General features: G+C 41.7%; 2 protein-coding genes across 2 annotated transcripts; both read right to left on the bottom strand.

Moving 5' to 3' along the window:
* Positions 1-1,351: 1,351 nt before the first annotated feature.
* Positions 1,352-2,080, bottom strand: LOC126565464 (uncharacterized). The gene is made up of 3 exons (XM_050222645.1): positions 2,023-2,080; positions 1,635-1,943; positions 1,352-1,545 (listed from the first exon to the last, which is right to left on the bottom strand). The coding sequence occupies exons 1-3, from the start codon at positions 2,078-2,080 to the stop codon at positions 1,352-1,354; spliced, it is 561 nt and encodes a 186-aa protein (XP_050078602.1).
* A 3,377-nt stretch (positions 2,081-5,457) lies between these two features.
* Positions 5,458-11,009, bottom strand: LOC126565502 (uncharacterized). The gene is made up of 4 exons (XM_050222684.1): positions 10,926-11,009; positions 6,410-6,495; positions 5,787-5,913; positions 5,458-5,710 (listed from the first exon to the last, which is right to left on the bottom strand). The coding sequence occupies exons 1-4, from the start codon at positions 10,984-10,986 to the stop codon at positions 5,469-5,471; spliced, it is 516 nt and encodes a 171-aa protein (XP_050078641.1). The 5' UTR covers positions 10,987-11,009; the 3' UTR covers positions 5,458-5,468.
* Between the last annotated feature and the right edge of the window lie 14,627 nt (positions 11,010-25,636).

The following is a 25,636-nucleotide window of genomic DNA, read 5'->3' as shown; positions in this document are numbered from 1 at the left end:
AGTATATAGACAGGCTGTAATGACGCTGTAATGTAAAATGGAGAATTTGTTTCATTGTTCGAATCATCGTTTTAAGTTGATTGATTACTCAATAAGTTCGTTTCATAAGACTAAACTATATAAATCCGGTTTTGAACAACAAACAGATTAGTAAACGGCCTTAGTTTCCTTTCTTTAACCACTATCGATGTCTTCCGCATATCGTCGTGGGGTATTTGATGAACAAAAAGCTTATTTACGTCTGTTATAAAGTGAGTGAAAATTGCCTACATTTAGGGGCATAAGTGCTAAGCAGCACGCCTGAACTGTCATACAGAATGATTTCAAACATTTTTAACGATTTTTTTATAATTTAATGTGGGAAAATGTGTGTGTGTGTTTGATGATCAAAACAATTTAATATGAATCATAGTGTTAATGGGTGCATTTTTTTCATTACTGCAAAACAATGTCATTATCAACTTTAAACATGGAACCTGGCGATAAACGCAACACCGTGTTTCATACCTAACACCTTTCGTAACTGATGCGTCCATACCACACATATTACACCAGCTAATTACCAAATAACCATCCAAATTCATCAATTTCCATGCCAGAACACCCGTCGCCCGTGCGCTCTACAGTAATCGGTTTGTGATTAATCAAATGGTTTTCGGCCGACCCTCGCCGATATCGCTCGACCGATCTATCAACGCATACCGGGCTGACAGGTGCAAACCGTTCCGTTTGCACATAATTACTCGACCTGACGTGTAGAGGATCGGCAGATACCAAGGGGTGTTCGGATTTGTCACGTACACGTGTTACGGGACACATACATATTGCGAAAAAAGGGGCAAGTATTCCCTGGAGGGTGCTGAATTTCGTTGGGAAAGAATGGTTTGTTTGGAGCAAGGGACTAATGTACATTTCCGGTGCTACCAATGGGAATTGGGAATTACTTATCGGGTGTGATTAGTCACTCGTGAGAGAGGTGATTTAGGTGTCTGATCATTGCCAAAAAGAAAAGCCTTCCATTGTAATTGCAGATAAGCAACGTAATCTGTGCATGAAGATAAAATTAAATCCTTTTGCTTATTTTAATTAATCACCCAAGACCGGTCAGGGGTGGGTTAGTTTTATCGCTTTTATTTTGTCATCAGACCGCTCACCATCTTCTTCTGCTTTGGATAATCCTGTCTAGCCTATAATCGTATAACCTAGTGCGCTGCGTAGATGAATCTGGTGCGTCAATAGTGCTTTCTAGTACCAATCCAACGAGGGGAGAGGGGAGAGTTTAGATGGACGAGCACAGCTCGAAGTTGAGTGGCAACCTTCTACTTCTAGGTTTAGTGTTCGAACGGTGTGTTTACTGCTTCAGCACAACGGAAAGCAGTACGGCTAGCAGTAGGGCGACCAGTGACACACGCAGTCCGGTCGCACTGTTACATCCATCCCAGTCACAAATTGTACACTCCGTTGGAACTGTTCCACCGTTAACGGACGAGCAGGTATCGGCTTGATTGCCCAGGTACGCAGCACAACCTCGACGGACAGTGTTTGCTGTTGCATCCCGCGGAAAAGATGAGTTCGAAAGCATTGCATTAGATATAAGAAATTTCAAATAAACTATCCTTCCCTGTTTAACTTACAGTGCTCGATCCGGAAGCACCGATATCCGGTCGCTGTCTGACGCTTTCGGCGACCCGGTAGCGGTGGTGGCGTTATTTCCGGCGTGCTTGGAGTTGGTGGAGCTTCCGTCGTTATGGCAGCGGTCGTCGTATCGCCTGGATTTACTCCCGTCGGTAGTGGTGGAGGCGTTAGGACTGTTGTGTCCCCGGCCGGAGGTGTCTGTGTCGTGGTGGTTGAGTCTGACGCTGGGCAGGCCTGCAGTTGGGACGAGGTGCCCTCGAACGGATCGGGACAGTTGTCACACACATAACACTGGAGCTGTGCGTGTGCTGGAGTTGAAGAGTGAACCAAGAAATGATCACAATTAGTAAGTGTGTCCTAAGCTTCAATCTCTTAGTCACACAGTACCTGTGTTCACTGTAAACACTCCCAGTAGTAGCCACGTTGCTATCAGTTTCGCGTTCATTTTGGACAGCTTGTTTAAAAACTATCGCACCGTTCAACGTTATCACAGGTAAGTGCACAATAGGCCTCACAAAAGCACTTGGAACTAGATCACTATATAAACACACTAACGCGCGCACACACACACACACACACTCAGACTAAATGGTTCCCCAAACTGAACTACTAAGGCAAGTTCTGCTCGATCAGGTTCACTAGAATTCGGTCACACAACTGAAACCGCGCACCTGCCTGTGGATGGGTTTTTATATTAGAACACCCACTAATCAGCCACCCGTCATTGCTGCCCGTCAACTACTCCTCCTCCCCCAATGTCCCCAACGGTTCCTCGAACAATGCGCGTAGCAAATTTCACCAAATGACTCCTCGCGCGTTTGTGTGCAGGTTGTTGTAACCTATGTGTGACGTACACCATACGGTAGAACGAAACGGGTACGAGGGCTTATCAGCCACTTATCAAGCAAATGGGGCAAAAGGTAGCTCCAAAAACTCTCCAAAATGCCACACTCACTGCCAGTCATTTAAATGACTTGGCGGGCGTTTAATGTGCTGTGTATCGTTGGACAACATTTACGGTGGAAGTGCATCCGTACTCTTGAGGAGACGACAGACACGCGCACGTACATCAGATGGCAGATGTAACCTTAATTTGCGGTGTGCGTCATAATAAAACTTTCATCCTTGACTGCTTGGTTTTTAGCTGTCGAAGTATTTGAGGAACCTATGGCCTATAGGTTTGAAGATTCGACGAGAGGGTCATTTATCCCCGTGGTGGAGGATTCAACTTGCTGAAGACTCACACGAATGGCGTCTCTCTGTCGTGCTGTAATCATATTTTCCTGTTTGAAAAAAAAAAAACAACGAGTACAAGGTTACACGTTCCAACAATAGTTGTGTGTCCTCACCAACTATCACACGCCCACACAAGCCGTTCAATTAGTTTTCCATCAATGAGCCTCAACTTAGGGAGGGTTTCGGATGGAATGGGCCCATTTATAGCCCACAAACGTCAACAGTAGCAACATGTAACGGAAATTGCTATACTTAGCATGTGCTGCTCGGTGCTGCTTGTTGCTCGAAGTGGAGTCACATTACTGCTGATTAATGAAGAGCGTCAACAACGAGGCGTCATACCTGTTCGAGTCGATCACTATTACAAGGTCAACGCTTTTTTTTTCCTTTACTTTCACTTTCTTTGTGCGATAAAGTGTAACAGCAGTTTTGTGGTATTTTGTTGTTTATTTATTGATAGTGTCATTTATTTTCCTCTCAATCTTGTGTTACATGTGTGTGTGTGTTTTTTTTTTTGGGTTTTGGTTTCTACTCTCATTTTTCAGTGCATTTTTTTGTGTTGTTATTATTTGCGTGATGAGTTTTTTGTTTAAATTTGTTTTTGTTTTTGAATGATCTTTGTTTTCTAACATTTTTTATGATCTTTTTCATTTTCTTTTGAGGCTAAATTTTACTACAAGTGCTATTTGCAAAAAAAATGCATGTTTTTTTTATCTTTCAATTAATTCACTAAGAAAAGAGCTAATACATTACCGTGAATCATCAAAATTGATTGTTTACAAAACCTTTGCTAGCAAACATGCTTTTATATACACATACAACGAACAAATGTTTGAAAATTGACTAATAACGTGTTGTGTGCGTTACGCATTAATTAAAAATTTCCTTTAGAAACGCTGCTAATGAAACTCTTGTTTAAATGTTTTTTTTTTTCATTCAATTCTTGTAAAATATATTTGCGTACGGAGCAGCAACAAAAGCACACGTTGTTGTTTTCTTTGTCACCTTCACCACCTGTTGCAAGTAGTTTTATTTTTAACTACGTTTAACAGCTCCAACTTGTTTGTAATTACTTTTTTTTATTAAAGAAAAGACTTTTGTCACACTTATCGGCTTATCTTGGTTGTGCATAATGTATGTGTGTTGTGATCTTTTTGCTTGCTTTCTGGTTTAGCTGCTACATGCTATTACTATGACCAATACTAGTATCATTATCGTGCCATTACCCTTGTTCATTGATGAAAAACTACCACACGTTGGGATTTTGCCATTGAAAAATATAGCTTGTGTGCGGGCGTTCTGGTGGTTTCTAATATTGCTAGCTCGCTAGCTGGGATCTTAGAATTTATTCCAATTTTATGCCCAACCCATACCAGCTCTGGCTAATAGTTATTGTGTCAAACAACAAACGGAAACTGCAGTAACATGTCCCATGTCTGCCAAAAAGGGTTTCTAATTTTATATCAAATCGTCCCCATACCGTCACTTATTTAGCTTATCTTACCTTCTAAGAGATTGATCGTGCGACAGCAGAGCGACATTTTTGTTGAAGCGCGCGCTAAACTTAATTGCTAAAATCTGCTTCCATTCATTCACTTTCGTTTGCTACTTTTGCTTACGCATGGATGGTGGTGGTAGTGTGGTGTTTTGTTATCTAGTTTAGTGTTTATTCAAAATGCAGTTGTCACGACAATCCTTAACTTATGGCTTCCCAACAAGTTTTGCGCTTATTTTTGGTTTTCCATTTCCCTCTCTTTTTTTGGTTTTGTTAATCGAATGAAGGCATATGCGTGAATTTGATCATGGGGGACTGTATTCCAATAGTATTTCGTTTGTTTACTTTTTCTTCCTTTTTCGTTTTGCCTTGTTTGCTAATTCTATTCAAGTTTTATGTCTAAATCAGTATTCTTAGCCACATTCTTAGCTTAATTTTTCCCTACTAGCTTCGATCAACTCGTGTCTCGGTCTGCCTGCCTTATCGCCAAACACTAAATGAGGCCTGTTGGGCGATACACTACACTACTTGCGACGCTATCCATTCACCCGCTTTACATTATCCCATTCTTCCTCCAATAGTTTTGCGTTGCTCATAGCTTTATCTACTCAATCACTAGCGTGTCTCCCGGTAGAAGAATCGGAAAATAAAAATCGATCAATATTACACCGTGCAAAATATACCGTGGTGTGTGTATGACTCACGCGCCACGCGTGTTATCATAATAAGCTTGCCATCTTACACCGTTCACCACCGTCTCTCCACCATGGGGTTGTGAATGGGTTTTTGGGTGTGTGACTCAGAGATTGATTAAGGCATGGGATGATTAAACTGGCCAAGTTATTAATTCGATACCGATTATATAGCTAGCGAGCGAGGGAGAGAGAGAGAGAGAGAGTGCACGAGGGACCCTATTTATAGTAGGTGCGTGCCATTGTGGATTAGGACACGATAAACGGGGGGGTTGGCGTCGCAGTTGACGCAGTTATGCGGTTAGCTGCAGCGATTCCACGTGTGCATAAGTGCGGGTTGATTTTATCAAATCAATCAATATGTACAGGTTAGATGTGGCGACAACATGATGCATGCGGATGAGTACGTTTTACAGAAACAGTCGTCGGGATGTGAATCCGAACAGGGCAAGCACGCTACCGGCAAGGAACCAAACCGTTGGCCGACCTGCCAACCGGGGTGGTGCACCATTGCAGCCATCATCCTTGCAGATTGAGCAGGATTCGATCTTGACGCCACGCTGAAGCTTCGCTTTGCCGTACGCAATCTGACAGGGATCGGTTTTACCACCGTCCAGCTGACAGCCACGGTACGTCATTGTGTCGCCATTTTCTGTAGAAGAACAATAGAGGAAGAAAGAGCGGTTAGTTTAAGTTATCCCCGTTAGAAGACACATTCGTTTACGTACCATTAGAAGCGACGATTTTCTGGCACACCATCGGGACCGTAATTTCCGTACCGCCAAAGTACTCGATGCGGGTCAGATCCGCCAGCCAGTTACCGGTTGTGGCCGCCATTTTACTTGGCGTACATGTCTGCGTGCCCGGAGGAGAGAAAAGGTAAACAAAAAGGTCAGATGCCATGTAGCGTCTGTCAATGCTTTTAGTAAGTGGCAGCACTATTTTCTTCTTTTAAATAATACCACTAGAAGTTAAACTTCCCCAAAATAGAGCTCCTAAACGTGAGGCATGGACTGCAAATTTATTTATCAAAACAAATGTACTCGTTCGTCGCTCGCATGTACCCGTTCGTGACACGATACATTATTGGTCAATAATGGACTGAAGGACGTGCAACATATTTCAACACACTCACACCCGTTGGTTGTTGTTTTATTGCTATAATGTAGGTGCCATTTTCAGGCCAGGACTAGGAGTGGATAGTGTTTAAGTGTTGAGGCACACTTCACCTGACGTGGTTCTATATACGTATCGTTCTGTCTGTGACGGCTTAATTGAAGATTAATATTGGAGCACGCACTCAAAGGTTCTTCCCTAATTGTGATGCGAGCGATGGGATGTGTGTCCTTACCTCGGCGACGATGGCAGAGTTTCGCTTCAGGTCCATACATTCCTCGTTGCTGGTTGAGTCACAGTTGTAGCATTTGATGCTAAGTCCTGTGTACCATCGAACCCGGTGATGTTTGGAGCACAAAATGGCATGTAATGGAAGAATAGATTGCATTAGTAATAGATTTGATGGAGTGTTAGGTCTAGAAGGGATTTAGGCTTTGAGTTGTAGTTTAGGAGATTGAATGATGACGCACGATGTCATTAGAAAGGGCCATTAGAGCGTACTCTTTTAAGCAATTTACAAGGAAAGATCGTGACAGTGGTTTTGGGCGCGTTAAGAGGTCTATAAGAAGCATCCTGAAAGCATTTAATTGGCCAACACCATTTTTAGATAGAGACAACCATTTTGCTACATCATTGACACCTTGCTTGCCTCTGCTTGTCATAAATAATAAACTAAAATGACACAACTTTTCGTTGGAACTGGCCCTGGAACGTGTTCATATTCCATTTGATTGTTTACACCATCAAAATGGGTGTGTTGGGAACTTAAAGGAAAACTTGCGAGGAAGCAAACCCCCGTACTGAGAGCTACAGTTACAAAACCAAACACACCCCATTAAGTTGTCTTAGGGAAATGGTGTTTTTTTATGAGCTGAGTGAGCAGCATGAGTGTACCATTTGTTGGCCGACGCTGTACAGTGCTACAGTGACGAACACAGTTTAGTTTACGAGGTATAAAATACGCAACTTTTGCAATAAAATAAATGCGTAATATAAACCCCGAACTAAGTGCACGATAAGTTGGTGGGACTGTTGATAGATTGTGTATTGTGAAGTATACAAAATATGCGCCTGAAGGTATGCAATATATACCCTTTTTTGTGATATTAGTCATAAAACCGTCTCTATCTTTTACTGACTGAGGACTTTCATGTGTAAATTGTTCCTATTATTTGTTTCAAAAACATAATCAAATTTATTCTTATGCAAATTGCAGTACTGCAATTTGTAAATTATTAAAAGTAATTTCCTTGTTGTTGGCTTGTTGGTAAAATTATTTCTCGTGATTGAACGTCAAACAGCTTGAAAATAGCCAACCACACACCTCCGGACCATTCTTTTCCTTGGGCAAACTCTTTTCGCAACACGTGGCTTCTAATGCAACGCTTTCGATGGAGACGCATGGTCGTTCTAAGTTACATATCGAAGCGCACTGCAAAGAGCCGTAACACAATTTTCCCATCCCACCAATTCTGTGCGGGAGAAGTGCACATAAATACAAATTAGTTTTTGCCATTCCACACCTCACCTCTTTACACTTTGTCCGCTCCTTACAACGCCTCGAAGCTCATCGAAGCGTTTAGTGTTGCAGGTGCATACATTCACGGGTAGAACAATGTTTAAGCGCACCATAAACATCCAGCAGGAAACCCCCCTAAACGATATCTTCAGAAACAACCTGTTTTCTGGGAATGGGCAAAAGACACCCAAGAAAAGTGGCTCTTGGTTCTTGTCCTCGGTCGGAAAGAAACACGTTTTTCCCTTGCAAGCACGTGCTCGTTACATCGTCCGAAAAGGATTTGGTGTGTGGGTCGTTTACATCAGTGGAAAGATGGTGTAAAATAAAACACACATAGAAAGAGAGAGAGAGAGAGAGTCCACCCTTGATCAGTAGATTACCTAATCGTTCATTTTGAAACCGGTTCATTAGGTCCGCACGGTGCCAGAAGGACCGCTGTGCCCCTGCGGTCGGGGCTTGTTCTGTGAAGGGAATTAGTTTTTGCTATCTTCATCGCTACTACTCTACCTTCCTTCGGTTCTTCAGCATTCAGAGCTATCCAAAGATGACTTTCTTCTTACTTTCTTTTGCATTTTTTGTGCACTTGGAGCTTGCATTACGCGCATACCTTCACCATTTTTTCATCATCACCGGCACCGTACATGACCTAATCCAGCCCAATCAGCTGTAGGCACGTACGCGAAATGTTGCTGAACAACTAAAAAAGTATAGGCTATGATGGAATTTCATGATGATGGTTGAATGGGTTTACTTTTATGTGTGTGTGTGTGTGTGAGCCGGAGCATTTGTGCCACGCGAGTGATGCTGTACAGCATTCCATTCCATGATCATGTGTAAGGAGATTTTCTCTACCAGGAAGAACGAATGAAAAAAAGACATTCCGATATGGAAATCCCGCAGGCCCGTAGCAGAATATTTGATGCATCCGTGGGTTAGTTTTTTTGTTGTTGTTGCAGAACTGCGTACAGCTGCAGAAAATGCAATTTACGGATTGCTGATGGAATGGAATGGATGATGTTTGCATTCGTTTGTTAGCCTCGCAAGGGTGAATGATGTGAGCAAAAACTTTGATTCATTGCAATTATATTTACTTGGAATAGATATGTGTTCATTCAACGAACATTTTTCTATTTAATGTTCTCATTCTCATTTAGAAAATGAAAAGTAGAGTAGAATCTTCTTACACTGCTCGGGATAGTTACTTATTTTAAACGTGTAAGTAAAGTCCTTAATCTTGGGCTTGATAAGTGATGGGACTGTGAGTGAATTGTGAGGCTTCAATGTACGAACTGCCTGAAGATTCAGAGATAGAAGTGTTCGCAAATTATATATAATTAGTCTTCTACTTAGGTACGCGTCCGAAGGTTCGAGCGTTTAACTTGATTTTCAAACTAAACCCACTAACAGCTTCCAAATGTCCAAACAATATGTGTTATCCTTACAGCATTATATAACAAGCTTTAGAATAGCTTGAATAATACAAAAATCTAGATTCTGTTCCAATTATTATCCCAAATTGGAATAGTTTTAGCAAAACCGGTTAAGATTCAATTCAGACTACGATGGTTTCGAATGTTCCGTTTACCATTTAGAATCTTTTCCGCAAGATGCTGGAGCTTGAGAAAAAATGTAATCCAAAAACTCATCTTCGGATGCTGAACCTAACCATGATCACGATATGGGAAAAAGAGTCAAATCTGACGACGTGCTTAAATAATCGCAAGATGTGTTATCGATTGAAATAGCTTGACAAAAATAATGCAATTAGTGTTCAACTCAGAACACATTGTGCGTTTTCCAGAATTTTCTATTCTTTGAGCGATTCTATGGTTTGTTCTATTCATTTTATGTACTTTAAAATGTAACTTTTTCCTTGTTAGGCAACGCTTTAAAACATCCTATCGCTTCTATAAAGTTTCAAAAAATCCTTCCAACACAACAGAAACAATGTAAGAAGCTCCCTAAGAATCATACTGAAAGATAATCAAATGTTATCATACTTAGAGATAAAAAAAAGTGCCTAAAGGTATGCAATATAAATATTTTTCATACCTTAAAACTTCATCGTAGCGCTATCTGAGCAAAATCTCTTTAAAATTTCAAAAAATCTTTTTAGAAACTTCTCAACGAACCATCACACTAGCATTACTGGTAATGAAATTCCAGTGATTGCTCTACGCTTCCCCAAAAAATAAAACTAAAACTTCCAAACCTCGACCACACTTCAGACGAGCGTACGTGCCCACATCAAAGAGCGCATTAAGCAAGACCCACGCATTCGCAAAGATGCGGATTCGGTGGGCCGCCAAAGATCGTTCGCACTACTTCATCGCATCCGTTTCATGATAATCCGTGCGTGAACCATCCAAAGTAGTACTGGTTGATGGTCATTTTTCATCGGCCACTGAGTGTATCACCCCAAACCCAACGTAAGCAAGAGAATGTTTGTGTACCATTATTTAGGATCAAGCCAGGACTGTCAACTGACGTTACGCATTACGGTACGGGGTAAGGCACACGTTGAAACGTGAAACGCTGTAGCTCATTTTTCATTCCATTATAATGCGCTCGGTGGACCAAAAAATGGGGTCTATCGAGCAGAAATATGTTTGTGGCCGTATGTATTGCGACAGGTGTCACTCGATCCGTTCATTATACACTTTTGTTTTACTCTTTTGACGTATGAACACTGTCCTACATGGAGAAGATCGACAGCACCCTCCAGATCACTTGCTCGGTAGAAAATAAAACAAAACGGTTTTTGTTTTGCTTTATGAATAGATGCAAAGATTCCTGTGCGGTTTCTTGCAGGGGGGAAAGGAAACATTGGTCCAAAAATAATCTTGACAGCCGTGCCCCTAATAGTCTTCCCTGTTTCGCTTTGTGAAGCACGCAGTGAAGCTAATTTAAAACGTCCCGCAGCCAACGCACGTCCTCGAAGTGGTTTCTTACGGCACCACCACCACACAGTTGGCAAACTGCACACACGAACGTCTGCACGCATGTGGATGCACTTTTTGGAACTACTGTTTTGTAGCACAATGCCGACAACTCAACTAATTGCTTTTGGACCGTCGCCATCCCAGTACAATAAAGATGTTAATTTTGACTGTTATCCAATATCCGGAAGCATTCGAAAATAGTTTAACAGTAAAACATGCTAGCAAGGTTTGAAAATAAGTCTCCACCTCGAAAAACTCCATTTCCCAGCATAGTTTTCTCGCCCACTTACCGGTCTGCATCGATGCGGCGATCACACAAATTTGCATAAAAATCGAATAGAATTTGCTCATTTTGTCTCGCTGATCGTCTCGGTGGTCTTCGGTGACGGTATGGCTACGGTTTTCCGGTTCACTTGCCTTGTACGGGAGAGACACGTTGGCGCCACGGCTTTTGAATTGGTTCAAGTTTTTGGTTGGCGTTGGTGTGGCGTTGGTTTATCGGCAAACAACCTTTTCCACCAAACACACCACGGAAACCATGGATCTGGTGACGGGTTTCTTTGGGTTTTTGTTTTCGAACAAAACGTAGGAAAGTCTTTTTTCTCTATCTGTCCTTCTGTTGAAGTGAATTTTCACTGATTGATGTATGAAACACAGCAAGGATCAAGAGAGAACAGAAAGCAAATTAATAATTTTTAGTTTAAAAATAACTATTTTTTTAACGCATTTAATATGAAAGTTTATAATCTATTATTTTTATGTTCAAAGGTTTTACTGTTGTTTTTTTCTACTTTTTAAATACAAGTTTAACTTTTATATCTTTCTTACGATTTAGCTATTTTCCTCTTTTACTTTCTAAGTGAATTGATTTGTTCTTTTAAATTTTATTTGCATGACTTTTAAAAATTACACTTTTTGCAAAGCCTAATCAATTAGCGGTAGAAATATTTTTAAGTCACAAGAAATAGTAATTGCACTAAAATCACTACTTCAGAATTTAAAATTTCCATGCAAGAATAGCCATTCTTGCACTATACTCCTATTTACTCCACAAAAGTCCATAAAGGTGCCCAAACACATGTTTTTTAACTCAGACACACAACACTAACACGTTCCCTTCTTTGCCCAGCACTTTGCACTTGTAATCCTGTGTTATGTGTGTTTCACGTTCCGTAGAGGAAAATGCACCACCCAACCCGCCCATTCGGGTTTAATCGTGTGCTTGTTACCTTTGATTTCCTTCAGACGTACGTTTATAGAGATGGAAAGATTAGCAGCCAGCTACTCCCACCTTCTTATCACTTTAAACACTTCGCCAAACGGTGTCCGGCACACAAGTAACATAAACCAAGAATCGAAAGGACGACGGTAGAGAAGCGTGTGGAGGAAAGAGAGGGAAACAGAGAGAGAGAGAGATAGAGGAAGAAAGAAATCCGTATTAAACTGAACCGTTTGAAGTTCGAACTCTAATGTATCGTTTCACGAGCACCACGACTCCGACACCGTTGACTGACCGTTACAGACTGGGAACAGACTTGGCGTTTGGAATTTGGAAAAGCATCCCACCAAACACGACCGCTGTGAAGTAGAATTTTCCGACCGGGTCGTAGTCGTCGCGTTTCGGATTGGATCGTGCGGCCCGAAAATGCGACCCGAAGATGGTATGTTTTGTGAGCATTTGCTAAGAATTCTCTCTTTTCGAGAATGGAACGGAAAGGATGGAAAATTGAACACTAGTTTTCCCTTCGGCTTTTCTGAGTGGAAATGGCTTGAAGCTGCTGTATGCGATCTGGACGATCTACGCCGAAAAAAAAAATCAGTTGAGGGATGAAAATTAACATCATTTGTAATGGGGGACTGTTTTGGGTGGTGGAAAAGTAGTTGTTTTGCAGTTTGAAAACTCGCAAACAGGCTTCCGTTCGAAGAGTTATTCGCAGTGCGATAATATGAATAATAAAATTAAAACGAAAGAGGGTTATCAATGGGAAAACTTTAGCACCTTTTCGCAGAGATCTCTCCTTCAGCAATTCTTTGAGCGATGTTGTTTTTGGGGGTTTTTGTTTAATCTAGCTTAGCTTTTCTGGAAGCCACCGGAAAACCCATCAGAGTGCATAAGGATGTTGGAAATTAATTTGATAAATGTTTTTGAATTCGTCACAATTAATCGTTTTTAATCAATTTTTTTAATCGTTTCCCACATCTCATTGAATCTTTTCGGTTTTGTATTTTTGTTACTGTTGTCTATTTAAGAAATCGTCTTGATTTTTTTGGAATCATTCAAACGTAAAGGGAAAAAGTCATACCATCCTGGGAAAGTATCAACTATCCTTGGGATACCCCAAAATCTTAGTTTTCCGCTTGTCCTTTCCCAAAACCCCAGACCCATTGGTCCAGAATTATTTTATAATCCGATTGCTTTTAACCCCAAACTATATTGCAACCACGCGGACGAAGGACAAAACCTCACGAATAAAGGATAAATAAACGAGTTTCTTTGTCCAGACTCTTCTAGTTCCTCTCGGCAAAACAGCAACAATTCTTCAACTAGTAATAGAGGAACGATAGTCCCAAGATACATGATGCAGTTCGCTTCTCTGTCCACGTCCGTTGTTGTGTGCCAAATTTACAGCAAAATGAATTGCTTTTTAATTTGAAACGAGGCTTCCTCCAGCCTTTTGGAAACGGTTCACACAGGATCCGAAGTAAATGCGGAACACATATAGGCCACCGTTGTTACGTAACTGACGTTGTATCGTTTGCGATTTTATTTGCCAAACGAGCGGGGCTGAACGTTTTTTTTTTTTTTTATTTTGGTGTAAAATTCAACCCGAACCCTGGCGATGATGATTCCGCTGGCGGCGTTGTGCTGATTTACGAGACCGCGCTTGAAGTGCCTTCATCCAGCTTGTAAAACGGCATGTTGTTCTCATGTTTCTTTCCCGCTGGGTTTTGTCTGGTTCGTGGGGGGGGTTTCATACCCCCGGAAGAGAATTTTGTTCGTGTGATGTTTATCAGCACCCGGGCCTCGTTGCTGAAGTGTGGCCTCTTTTGCGCTCGACAATCAACAGTTTAAGTAGGTGGAACTCTAGTGGATCTAGTATACTCGGTGCCTTGCTGTTAGGAAAGCTTAGGCATGCCTGGAAGCGAACGATGATGTCTTTTTAACTAGCTTTTGAAAACAGTTTCCTTTTATGAAGGAGCAATCCTTTATTGTTTGTGTTTTGTTTTTTCTTAATTACTAGTGTCATAAACGAAAAATTTAACCAAGCCACAACTGTTACACAGCGGATGCTACTAAGCGAATTCTGGTTCGAAGTATTGTACACATCAAAGGCACAAAAGTTGGATTCGGTCCCTTTCCCCTCTACCAAATGTTGAAGGGTCTCATCATGTCAATAATCAATTTCCCATTTTCCGTTTTCACGGCTGGAAATATGGTCGTTAAATTTGCCTTTCTAAGCCAATCATCCACCCATTATTCCGATTCCAGCCTGTAAGGCTGATAAGCAACCAAAAACAGACACACGCACTCGCCGACGGAACAAACAATTCCACACCTGATTGATGCTTGATTGCAGAAAATGAAGCAAAATGACTCGAACCATTCACACCTGCTCCGTTTGGCACGTGGTTGCTCGGCTTTGACGCACCCTTTTTTCCCACCCTGGACAGATAGTAGCGCCACACAACGCGCACACACACGGCAGTAATGTTGTCAATGCTTAGTCAAGGCTTGTGGACGAGAGCTTAAGCCATGACAAAGTGAGGACCATCAATGACCACCGAAGGGAGGTAGGGAAGGAAAATGGAAGATAGAGGTGACGAGAATTGCCTTACGCTCAATCAAAGTCAATGGGGTTGACTAGGTGAGAGATTTATGATTTTAATCACCTGATTGCGCGTACGAGCACGAGCATCGCCTTGCACGATGGCGATGTGGTTGGACCGGTATGTATAGGGGAAAAGGGTACGGTTACCACGTCCCATTACACAAATCTGGGCAGGTAAATTGAATGAAAATGGGTTTGCGTTGTATGTTGTGAGTGTATTAAATTATAGCTATAAATTGTACCGATTAATTGGGAAGAAAAGCTGCTGCCATATTTATTTTTTGGGATTATTTTGCTGTGGAAAATACAATATGGAAAGTGATTCGTTTAGGGTAATGTATGTTTATGGTACAGAACAACGATTTCTACTTGAACTGTACTGAACAATAATAAGACCATTATTCGTAAACTGTCAACTTTTCAGCTGTTGTAATATTTTGACAACTACTAGCTGTCATGAAAGTACAACACGATTGCCATAGATGGCGCCATAAATCTTATAGCAGCTTATGCAGTAAAAAACATCCAAATTAGCTATATAAATGCAAGTACTTTTAGTCACAAAATTAGTCACCAAAAATTGCCTAGATTCAACATTTTGCAATCAACTTTGTATAGCAAGTATTAATCACAACGTCGCAACTGCATTAGTCATCAGCCTGCCCTCTGACCAATCGAACAATGTAGTACCAAAATCACTGGTGTTGAAGTACATTGATCGATTCAGTGTATAGACGTCTTGTGTAGTCTTCTTGGTGGCCTTCCCCCCTCCTTGAAATTGCGTAACTCTCTCACTAATCACGCCGTCATCGACCTTTTCGCGCACACGATACTGCAATTTTACAATGCACACCGGATGCGGTTTGAAAACTTGGTGAAAACTTTTCCTCCCCCTTTTTGCCCCGCTCGCTCCTCTCCCCCATCTCAGCCACTACAGGGGGTTGTGTTGGGGGAAGGAACTTTTGGATTGATTTGTGAACCACCGCGAATTCCTTAAAGCCCACCCGGATGCTTGTGTGGTGTAACCTTAAACCGAAGCCTAGTACTCCTGCGGCAAGTTGTGTTGTGAGAAGCACGATAAAGTAAAGTGGCAAGAAAAGTTGTTATGCTGTTGTCTGTGTGTGCATGTGCGAGCCAGCCAGTCCACCACTATAAATAGAACCGTATTCCCCTTGACATCTATACGCGGGCTGTGCTAATATCACCCGTTAACATTTCCATGCGGTTTTTACTATCAGCTTCAGCAGGTAACTCTGGTACGTGGTGTAATCGGATGGCTGGCAGGAATCGAATCGGTTCTTTTAGGGGTTTGCGTGACCAGGAAGAATTTCCCGCGGCACGAGGTCAACAGACCTCGCTGGCCAGTAGCACCTTGGCATTCAATGGTGTTGTTCCAATTCTGTCACCTTTGTGTGGGTTTGCAACATTGGTTTGTACGACATCCTGAGGAGGAAAAAAGAGCAACTTTCTGTAAGCGTAATCGCGTTAATGGTGGGAAATTGACCTATTTTTTTGAACGCGTCAAGCTTCAAACTGCCCATTGATAAGAATCCACCGAAGTCGGGATTTCTGGAAAATGCCATTAGGGACCTTTGTGTGTAAGCAGCTTCAATTTGAGCAAACGGAACGCTGAGTTAGTTAATGAAGTACATTTTGCAGCGAAACCCGCACTTAGTAGCGATCCGAATGAAGTGATTTATGTGTGACTTAACGATGGGATCGTATTTTCCCCCCTAAATTGAATAATCACTATCACATGTGCTCATCAAACGTCCTCACTCCCCCGGGGACTACCCGCATGTTCAGTGCTGAGCTTCAGTTCAGCATGTTGTTCTATGCCCTTATTTTTCGCACACCAAAAGAAAGGCCAACAATTCATGAATATGAATCATTGGTCATGTGGAAGTAGGGTATGATTTACTACACACGGCACGACGTCGATCGAGGAAGAAGCTGCCGAACACAAGTGATTGTTCTCTTGTGCAGCCGCCTGGTTACTTTAGTTTTATCTTGTTTGATTAGATTATGCTAAATTTATTCACCAGCAAAACTACTAAACCAAACCGGCCCGGCTCGGCGGGTTAGGGAGGGAAATAAAACAGAAAAAAAGCAAGGAAAATTATTTTCCTGGCGCAAGCGAATGCGGCCCGCACTGTTGTAATGAAAGCGTTCGATGGTTTCGCACTCATACTCCTCCTACGTTCGTCTCACTTTCCTTTATTATAATCACTTTCCCAACGAGTGTGCGCCTACACACTTCTCATAACATCAAACGCAATCGATCGCAGCAAATTCGCAGCTAACGAACCTCGCGTTGTGTGTGTTTTGCTCATTCTTTTCCTTCCTTTTTTGCGTAAGGCGTAGAAAGTACAATAAAAAATATCCCGAACTCATAAATATCGAGGTAAGGCGAAAATTGATATCCTTATCCCCGGAAAAAGTCCGCCCGGTCGAACGGTCGGATGAGACGGTGAGCAATAAATATAAAGGAAATCCGGTCGTTGGTTGGTTCGTTGTTGTTACTGGTGAAGAATGGTGAAGAAACAATGTGGCTAACCATTAGCATCACTATTAAGATTTTTGCATGTCTGGGTTTTTGAAGAAGCGGAGAAAGAGCGTTGGTATGATATCAGTTAAAGTATTATTTTTATTTCCTCCAGTCAGGCTTTAAATTGTGCAATTTTTCATACTATGTGCGGTTGGGTCATATTTTGAGTTAGAGCCTAACGAAGTACCTGATCATAAGTGGTTGTACATACAATCGTTTGTATGGTGTTGTGATTCGTGAAGCAGAAAGACTCGACTTGAGTTCAAATCTTGCTCCAACAAGAACACGAACGGAGGACAAAGACTAATCGCCGACTCTTTCCAGCTTTAAGAAGGTAGAGTGTGAGAGGAATATTTAAGGTCTCGCCAGATCTCGGCAGAGGAAACCTAAATACAGATCTAAATATTAATGTATCAGAGGAACCTCAAAAATCTTTCAATTCGATCATCTTAATCTGACGGTTCCTTAAGCTATCTGGTCAAGCTAGTCTGCTAGTAGGGCGCCAGGGTGAATTTGCATGAAACTAAGGAGGATCCCAGTACTCAAAGAACCTCCTGGGACATGAACGAAAAATCGAAGGATGACAGTATCCACTTAGCTCCGCTTGAAGATTAAAAGGATTTTATTGATGGCCTCAATAAGATATTGAGGTCCTCAATAAGAAATTGAGGTCCTCAATAGATATTGAGGTCCTTCCTCTTGGCGTAACGACCTGTTAGGCCACGTCGACCATCCGTGCTGCCGTCTGAAGAACGTAATTAGCGTAATTTTATGGCATTCTTGGTTTACTGTCTGAATGAAGCTTGGTCCTCGTGGAATTCCCGTAATAATTCAAGAGATCCTTAGGACCTAGGACTTTTCATAGGAACTTCAAAGATGGTAAGACTTCTTATTCTTGGCTTAACGACCTCTTAGGTCATGCCGGCCATCGAAATGGCTTTCTAGACTACCGATACCACGTAGTTGGATAGTCAATCCTCACTACGGAGGGACGGTCCGGATGGAATTTGAACCCCGGTCCTGCACCATCGGGCCGCCCCAGTTGGTTAGACATTCTAAATATTATAATGTTTAATCTAATAATAATAATAATTACGTCAACATTGCCATTGCCGAAGTTTCTGTTGATAGCCAATGAATCTAACATAATATTATAAGGCCATGAAGATTTATTTATTGGAACAATACTTACAACTAATTCTTTAATGATCATTCTTTATGTTAAGCAAGCTGTTTACTTCATCGCCAAACTGTAACACAACAAATTTAAATCATGCCAAGGCAAACGAAAACGAAAGGAACACAAGAATAAATTTTCCATTTCCCTGATCTCAATCAGAGCGATAGTGGCAATGCAAAATTTTCTGCAACTGCATAGCGTTTAGCGACCTCTTTCATCCCAATTTTCGCACACATACACACGCACACAATTTTCGCAGCGAACCGAAAAGTCGAAAATTGAATTTTCCTCGAATGCAAATTGCCCACCAGAAGTTTCGAGGTTCCTCCCTCCCATCCTATTTACTCGGAAAATTCCATTTCCCTGTGTGTGCTGTGTGTAACCGCAGGCAGCAAACAATCCTTAGCAAAAAGAGCTTGTACTGGAATTTGTTTCGTGTGGCCGCTTCTGCATCTTCTTCTGCTTCTCAAAAACATTCTCCCCGGACAGGATCGAAGAGCATATCAATCAGTTTTTCTTGCGTTCAGGTTGTGGCAGGCAAACAAAAAGAAAGAAAAAAAGTGATTGAAAATATCTCGATCATTCGACAGCCTCATCTGCAATAGAACGGAATCCCGTTCAACTTCACTGCATCCAACCCATTAGTGGGCTTTATACCGCGAATGGAAGAGTGCATTTTCCAGTGCGCCCAACCTACCTTGGTGACTGTTAGAAAATCCGTAAAAATACACTCAAGGGAACCCCGAAAAAATGTGTCATCCTATTTGCGAAAGCTGCAGGTAGTTCAGCGATGCAGCGATGGAAAGCAAACGAGAAAATAGCTTCGACCGCTCTGCCCTGCTTACACATTCGCTTGTTCGTTACATCGTTTTGGCAGCTCGCCAAACGAAGTTAACAAATTTTTCCCCAGACGTAAAGCGAACCGAACCGCTCAGGCGGGAGCGGCCAAATTATCTTCTTCTTCTCGGATCCTTTCGTTCTTTCGAACACACTCCAATTTCTGGCCATGTAACCGAACAGCGGATCGGTTGGTTCGAGTTTTTTATGACACGAAACAGTGGCTTTAGCGCGATAGAAGCTAGCTTGCAAAACAAAACGAGCTCAAGAAGCGAAGCGAAGCATCAAAATTGCATCCTCTACGTTTTCGTCCGCAGTAAAAGGAGCATGATTACATCGTCAAAGCCGTTAGCTAGCTTGGTACACGGTTAAATGGTTTTGTTTGCTACCGAAGTGGTGGGATTTTGTCATGCACGAAAGGTGGCAAAACAAAAGGGATTCGGAAAACCACGATCAAGATAAGCGTCCCAGCGTCTGGACATAACCCGGTGGCGGTGGGTCATTCATCATTGCCCATTCGTTCGTCTGGTTGTACGTGGTTATAAAGGGGAATTATAAAAGAAATTATTCGTCTCCTTTTAAAATCCTGGCTGAGTATTTGAAGACGAGCAATCATTGCATGGAAAATAATAATCTTTGCAGCATGAGTGCTCGGGAAGGTGTTTTGGATGAAAAAAGGGATTGAAGTTTTTCGCGACTTATTGTGTACATGGTAGTATCGTGGTCTGTATGTCTGGAGCTCGTATTAACACGATAAACTCCTCTCAGAATGCCACTTGCCTAGAGTCTTGAATCGTTGTGAATGAAACTGACACAGAGTTGAAGATCCATGTGAGGACACTCGTGCAATTGACCAGAATGCGTCCACCGACTTTTAGCCATATGCGATTGCTGAAACTATGAATATTTTACGTAATTCTAGCCTTAAATATGCTATTTTATTGCTCATAAACGGTTACAGCAATACTCAAGTAATAGTCTCCTCTCGCAGCTGGCGATGAAAGAGCATTGAACTCTGATAGAAAATATTGTCCTGCAATTGGCAACTTCCTAGTTTTGTTTAGTGCTTTCAAAGTATAATGTACTCTGCCTAACTAATACGAGATCAAAACTAAACTGAAATTTTCTGGATTTCAACTTGGAATTCTATAAACGCGACTTGATAGTACAGAGTTCAATTCGCTGTACAATTTTGAAGTCACCATACATCACTCATAAAATCATCTTTACAGGAGCAAAGCATCAGGAAACCCTAGGACTAGTTTCCTAAGGAACTATGGACCCCGTTGACTACAAGTGTATGTCCGCTCTCACTTCGTATTTAGAAATAACTCGGATTTAGAGAATATGTATTTTAGGTCTGATGATGAGGTGACAGCGACGCCGGTCTAAACACGTCAGGACTGGCGATCAAAGCCATCTGGACTGTTCCCTCGTTCTGAGGACAGACTATTCAACTACGTAGTATCGATAAGTCTCGTCAGCCATTGACCGATGGCCGGCTTGACCTAGCCGGTTGTTAAGCCAAGAAAAAGGCAAGTACTTCACGTTTCTAGCACAACGCATCTTGTCTTAACTTGTATTGAGAGAAATTATATATAATGTTTAATCTGGGATTAATTAATTATGGTATAGTGAAAATTATAGAATCGTACAATAGTACCTTTTTGGTTAATGCTGAGTAAACTGAAAGATGGGCATCTCCAGGGTGGTGGACGACACTCTAAAAATTTTAGAAAGGGTTTCGTGAATAACCCATTCGGACGAAGAACGATTGAAAACCATCTCATTCTTTCGATGCTTTAGATCCACCAGGTCTGCAGAGAACCTCAAGAGCTTCATTTACACCTTCCGCTTCAAAGTCACCTTGGACATTGGCGTTCCTTTTGAAAAGATTTCCCAACTAGAAAAAGGCTCATCACCCTCTGTCACTTTCGGCTTTTGCTCCCATGAAACGTGTATCGACACCAATTCACACTCCTTTACTCGGGAGTCTTTTATCTAACTAATTTCTAGAGTTTCTTCGTGTAACATCTAATTTATGCTTACCAATTACACGCGAAAAGAAACATTCGAAAATTGCATGCCTTCACGTACTCAATATATTGAAACTCGGGACAAAATTTACGAACCACAGCAACTTCTTGGTGGTGGCTGCGAAATTAGAAACCCTCCCCACTGTACCGGATTTATTTGCAATCTGTATTGTTGTAGCAGCGTTTATGTGCTCGACATGGGCATCGATCGAATGGAGCTATTGGTAGTGTTGGACCAATAACAAATTCAACACAATATTTGTGTTTGTGTCCATTTTGCGTTTTTTTTTTTTTTTTTGTTAACTACTAGTGGACAAGTGTAGTATGAACAAAAAACAAACACGTTCAAGAAACAGCTACCACATTTTCTTTCCAATCCAATTAAAACTTGCCGTGCTTTTTCATTTAGCTTCTTTCGTTCGGATTCGTTTTCTCACAATTCTCTCTTGTTGGATATAAGTTTCCTTTTTTCAGATCGCATTTTTTAGGAGGAGGTGTTGGCTCAGCTTCGTTCGAGATGAAAGCAAGATCTGTAATCGGAAACAGAATCGATTTTCGGGACAGAGGAACGAGCCACAAATTGTTAGAAAAAGGAAAGGAGGTTCGCAGTTTCTTGGGGGTTGTTGTGCAGATTAAAGAAGGATTGTATTGGTTCCGTTCATCAGAAGAATATGGTTGAGGTGTCAGTGTTCGATGGTCAAGAAGACGACACAAGCACACAAATTACAATCGTTCTCGGTGTGAATTGTCTACCACAAAAATGGCCATCGATGATTGGGGGTTTTCGCTACCCTAATTTGGTCCTTTAAGTGTAGACTCATTTTCGATTGATTTTCCATTCGAGGAGACGCTCATTGCCTTGGGAAAGGTCCCGGACGATGGTGATGTTGAGGATGAGGATGGATGATTTCACGTTTTTTCTCCCAAGCTCCAGTTCAGTTTCCCAAACGGTAATCAACTGGTTGGTACAACGCAAACTTGATGCACAAAAGACAGGAAGGATACGATCCTTCCGCGCTTCGGTAGCCAGCGTGACATGACATTGTCTCACCACCGGTTGACCTCAACTGCTACTACACAAAGAAAACGAATTTTGTTTGTTTGTTTGAGCTGAGTTTTTACCGATTTTTGGAGCAGAAGTTTGTTTCCTTTTCTCCAGGGTTGTGGCTGTTGTTGACCACGGCACACACAACCTACACACTTTTCGAAACAAACCACCCTTCGGGGACGGGACATTCGAATCGAGACAGTCTTCCGGCTGTCAGTCTCCGGCGACATGCGGGAGTCAAAACGTTGGAATCAAAAGTTTTTCGGCTTCGACCCGGAAGTGAACTTCTTGAAGGCAAAAACTTTCTTCATGGGACGATCGAATCACTCAAGTCCGTGCTTGGAAAGAATATTAGAAGACGAGCTAGTTAATGGTTAACATGTATACCAGCTGTACACAGACGTCAATAGAATATGAATTTTCCCTCCATTTCAAGTACGCTTTGAGCCTTGCGAGGAGAAGGATTTCTGAGCGGACATCCCGAGAGGCCAAAATTGACTTAATTTGATAATTTGATATGGATATCTCCAAAGGACATTGGGTGTGCGGTCGACAGTAGTTACATCGAACAGAGTCTGCTTTACACTAGCCCGGAGAATCGCCTGAATCGGAATTAGAATTCATTCCCCGTAAGCTCTGTAAGCCGGGATGCCTCAATATCAGGATTAAATAAATTGTGCTCCGGCAGACAGGAGAAGCGTGGTGACGGTGGGGTCCTACTCCTGGTTACCGGCACCAATCAAAAAGTCAGCAAAATCCGGCACCACACCCCACCCGAGAACGACGTTCTAGACAGCACACAACAACAACAACAGCAGAAAACACGCTGGCCGAAAGCCCCCGGAATGGCGCCACGCTGGCGAAAATGGCAGATTTGATGCGTCACGATGGCGCCCACAAACTTTTATTTTCATCTCCCACCCGACCGAACCGTGAGCTGGGTGGGCTCGCGTCGCGGGCAACGTCACGGTTTTTATTATTGTCCTTTTTCGCCCTCCCCACGGGTAGGTTTGCGGGGAGGGTTTGCGGGACGAAGTCTCTGGAAAAGGGATTTTTTTCGCGATGCGACGACAAGCAAAAGCAACATGCTGCCGTTGTTGGTGAAGCAGAAGAGGATGCTGGTGCTGCTGTGTGTGTGTGTGAGGGTTTGAAACTCGCCGATGCAATGGATGCAATTTTTAGATGAATAACCTGTTCTTTGTGAAGTTTTGCCTCTTTTTTTTCCTCTTCCTATTCTCTCGCCGTTTGCTTTGAGTTCCTAGCAATCGAGTGTACCGGTTTCACTATGGGATGCATGAAGGTGTTTATTTAAGTTAAAAAGTTCACCAATTTCAAAAGCTTTAACAGGTTCAAAGTCAAATTAAAAAAATGATTTTTAAAAATTCATTCATTTGTAACAAGTTAAAATTTAACACGATGTTTCCTCGCTCATAAAATACATATTTTCAATGGATTCTTTGCACACACAGCAAAAGAAAATGTGATCATTTACAGAATGGAGGCGCCCAGTATTTTGAAGAAAATTTTTAAATTATCCTTTTTGATAAGACATTCTAGTGACCTAATTTTTTTAATTATAAAAAGAGCATATTATTATAATTCATTTGGTTGTTTGTAAAATAAGTATGATCAGTGAAAAAAAATGTTTGTTACGAATTATGGGGTGAATATGAGCGAGAACGACGGTGAGCAATTTTTAAAAATTGTTCAATTCACCTAATGGTCTTTTGCTCGCCTGTTGTTCTGTGTATTATAAGTTTTTTCTTAAATATTTTTATAAGGTTGCTCTTATACTTATCATAACGCCTTCTCCTAGCATTTGATATAAATTTATCGTTTATAATTTTTTTTCATTTTCTCTCGTTCTGTCTTTCTTTCTTTCTTTCTTTTACTTCTATTTTTTTATGTGAATTGTATTTCTCTTTCTTTTTCCAATGCAGTTTCCAGAAGTGATATGTTATTGCACTTTATGAATTAATTATTGCATTTGTTATATTTTTTATATTAATTTATTTCATTTAGCTCGTTTTGTGATTGACCATTTCATAGTGCTTTTGGAGCGGTGAGTGATAAAACTTTCCATTTTTCATTGATTGCGAACGTGCTTAATGTTAGTTTGATTATTTTTACTCACACAAAATGCTCGGCACATCCTACCCGTGATTGATAGTTCTCCGCTAGCAGTTTTACCGTGCATAAAGTGACGAATCGTGTCGTTGTGTGCGGGAGATTTTCGAAATGCGAATCTATTCAACCGTAAAAAAACGATGCAATTTAGTTCGCTCTAATCGTTCTATTCCATTTCCTATTCCAACTGAAGCGAAAGTGCCATTTTACTGAACCATTTTTACCACGAATGCACGCAAAACCGGTCACAACAGTTGGCCACAGTTCAAAAAGTGCATTTACGGTGCGTAATCAAGTTGCGAACGGAGAACTTACTACTGACCTCACCCGGTGAACGTGAGAAGCTTAGAAGTGTGACCACTTCAACCAGCAACAGGGAAACAGGGCTCCAAACCCCAAAAATGGAAATGAACTCGCAATGAGGAAAGTGTTTGGCTTCCATTTGCCTTCCATTTAATTATGCAACTCTGTAATGAACTTTTGCTGACTTTCCGCCGGTCTTTTTGCACGCTGATCTTTACTTTCGTGGGTTGCAATAAGTTAGCTTGTGCGGTGTAGTTGCACCTCTCTGGAGCTGGAGGAATAAATTTGCCCCAAAAAGTTCTACACATGCAGCACGTGAGCGGTTAGTTTAGTGAAAATTCAATATCCCTGCTATCTGGGTGGAAGAACCAAAGCAAAACGGAAGCAAACGGAATTGCAGGTCAGTTTGTGTAAAGCTCATTTACTAGTTTGATTAAATTAAAATTATATGTTTTATATGGCACAGTACTAATCGGCGTGTTTCGTACTTCTTTTCTCGGAATTCAATTCACCTTTATACAAACCGTGCAACACCTGGGTGCATTTAATAGACCCACTAATTCCTGTTGCCCGTTCGGTGAGTTCCTGTATATTCTCTTCCAAGAATTGCATCACACTACCGGCTAGCTCTTGGCAATTCAATTAGTCGCCAGCTGCACTGCCATCATAAATCGAGCGAGTTATATGTTTGATTAAATATTTGCTGCTGGGTCACTAGTCCAGCATCATCTCACCCTTAAAGGGTGAGAAAATGTAGGATTACGGCTGGCTCCACTTGCTCATACCCGTACGTACGGGTAGCTTCAACCCGTCGAGAAAATTAGTTTCTGCACACCATACGTGCAAGCTCTTGTACAGCAGCTCTCGTGATCCGTTGACTGACACGGCGGCACACTGTAGTGAACGATGGAAATTTATCGCCCAAAGGGCTGTTGCCCTAGAAAATTTCACACCCGACAGCAGTCTCGATGAGGCTTCTGTTAGCAACTTTCTTCCGGACGGAAATTTATGTCCATGACCGAGTGAAAGAGTGCAGCGTGAAGAAGGGTGGGCCCGATGAGATGGAAAAATTGTCAACCAGAGCAGCCAATG

Source organism: Anopheles maculipalpis, chromosome 3RL (genome assembly GCF_943734695.1).
Source record: "Anopheles maculipalpis chromosome 3RL, idAnoMacuDA_375_x, whole genome shotgun sequence".
In the NCBI taxonomy this organism is placed as follows: Eukaryota; Metazoa; Arthropoda; class Insecta; order Diptera; family Culicidae; genus Anopheles; species Anopheles maculipalpis.
The sequence above is the reverse complement of the archived record's forward strand: the minus strand, read 5'-3'. Positions and strand labels throughout refer to the sequence as shown.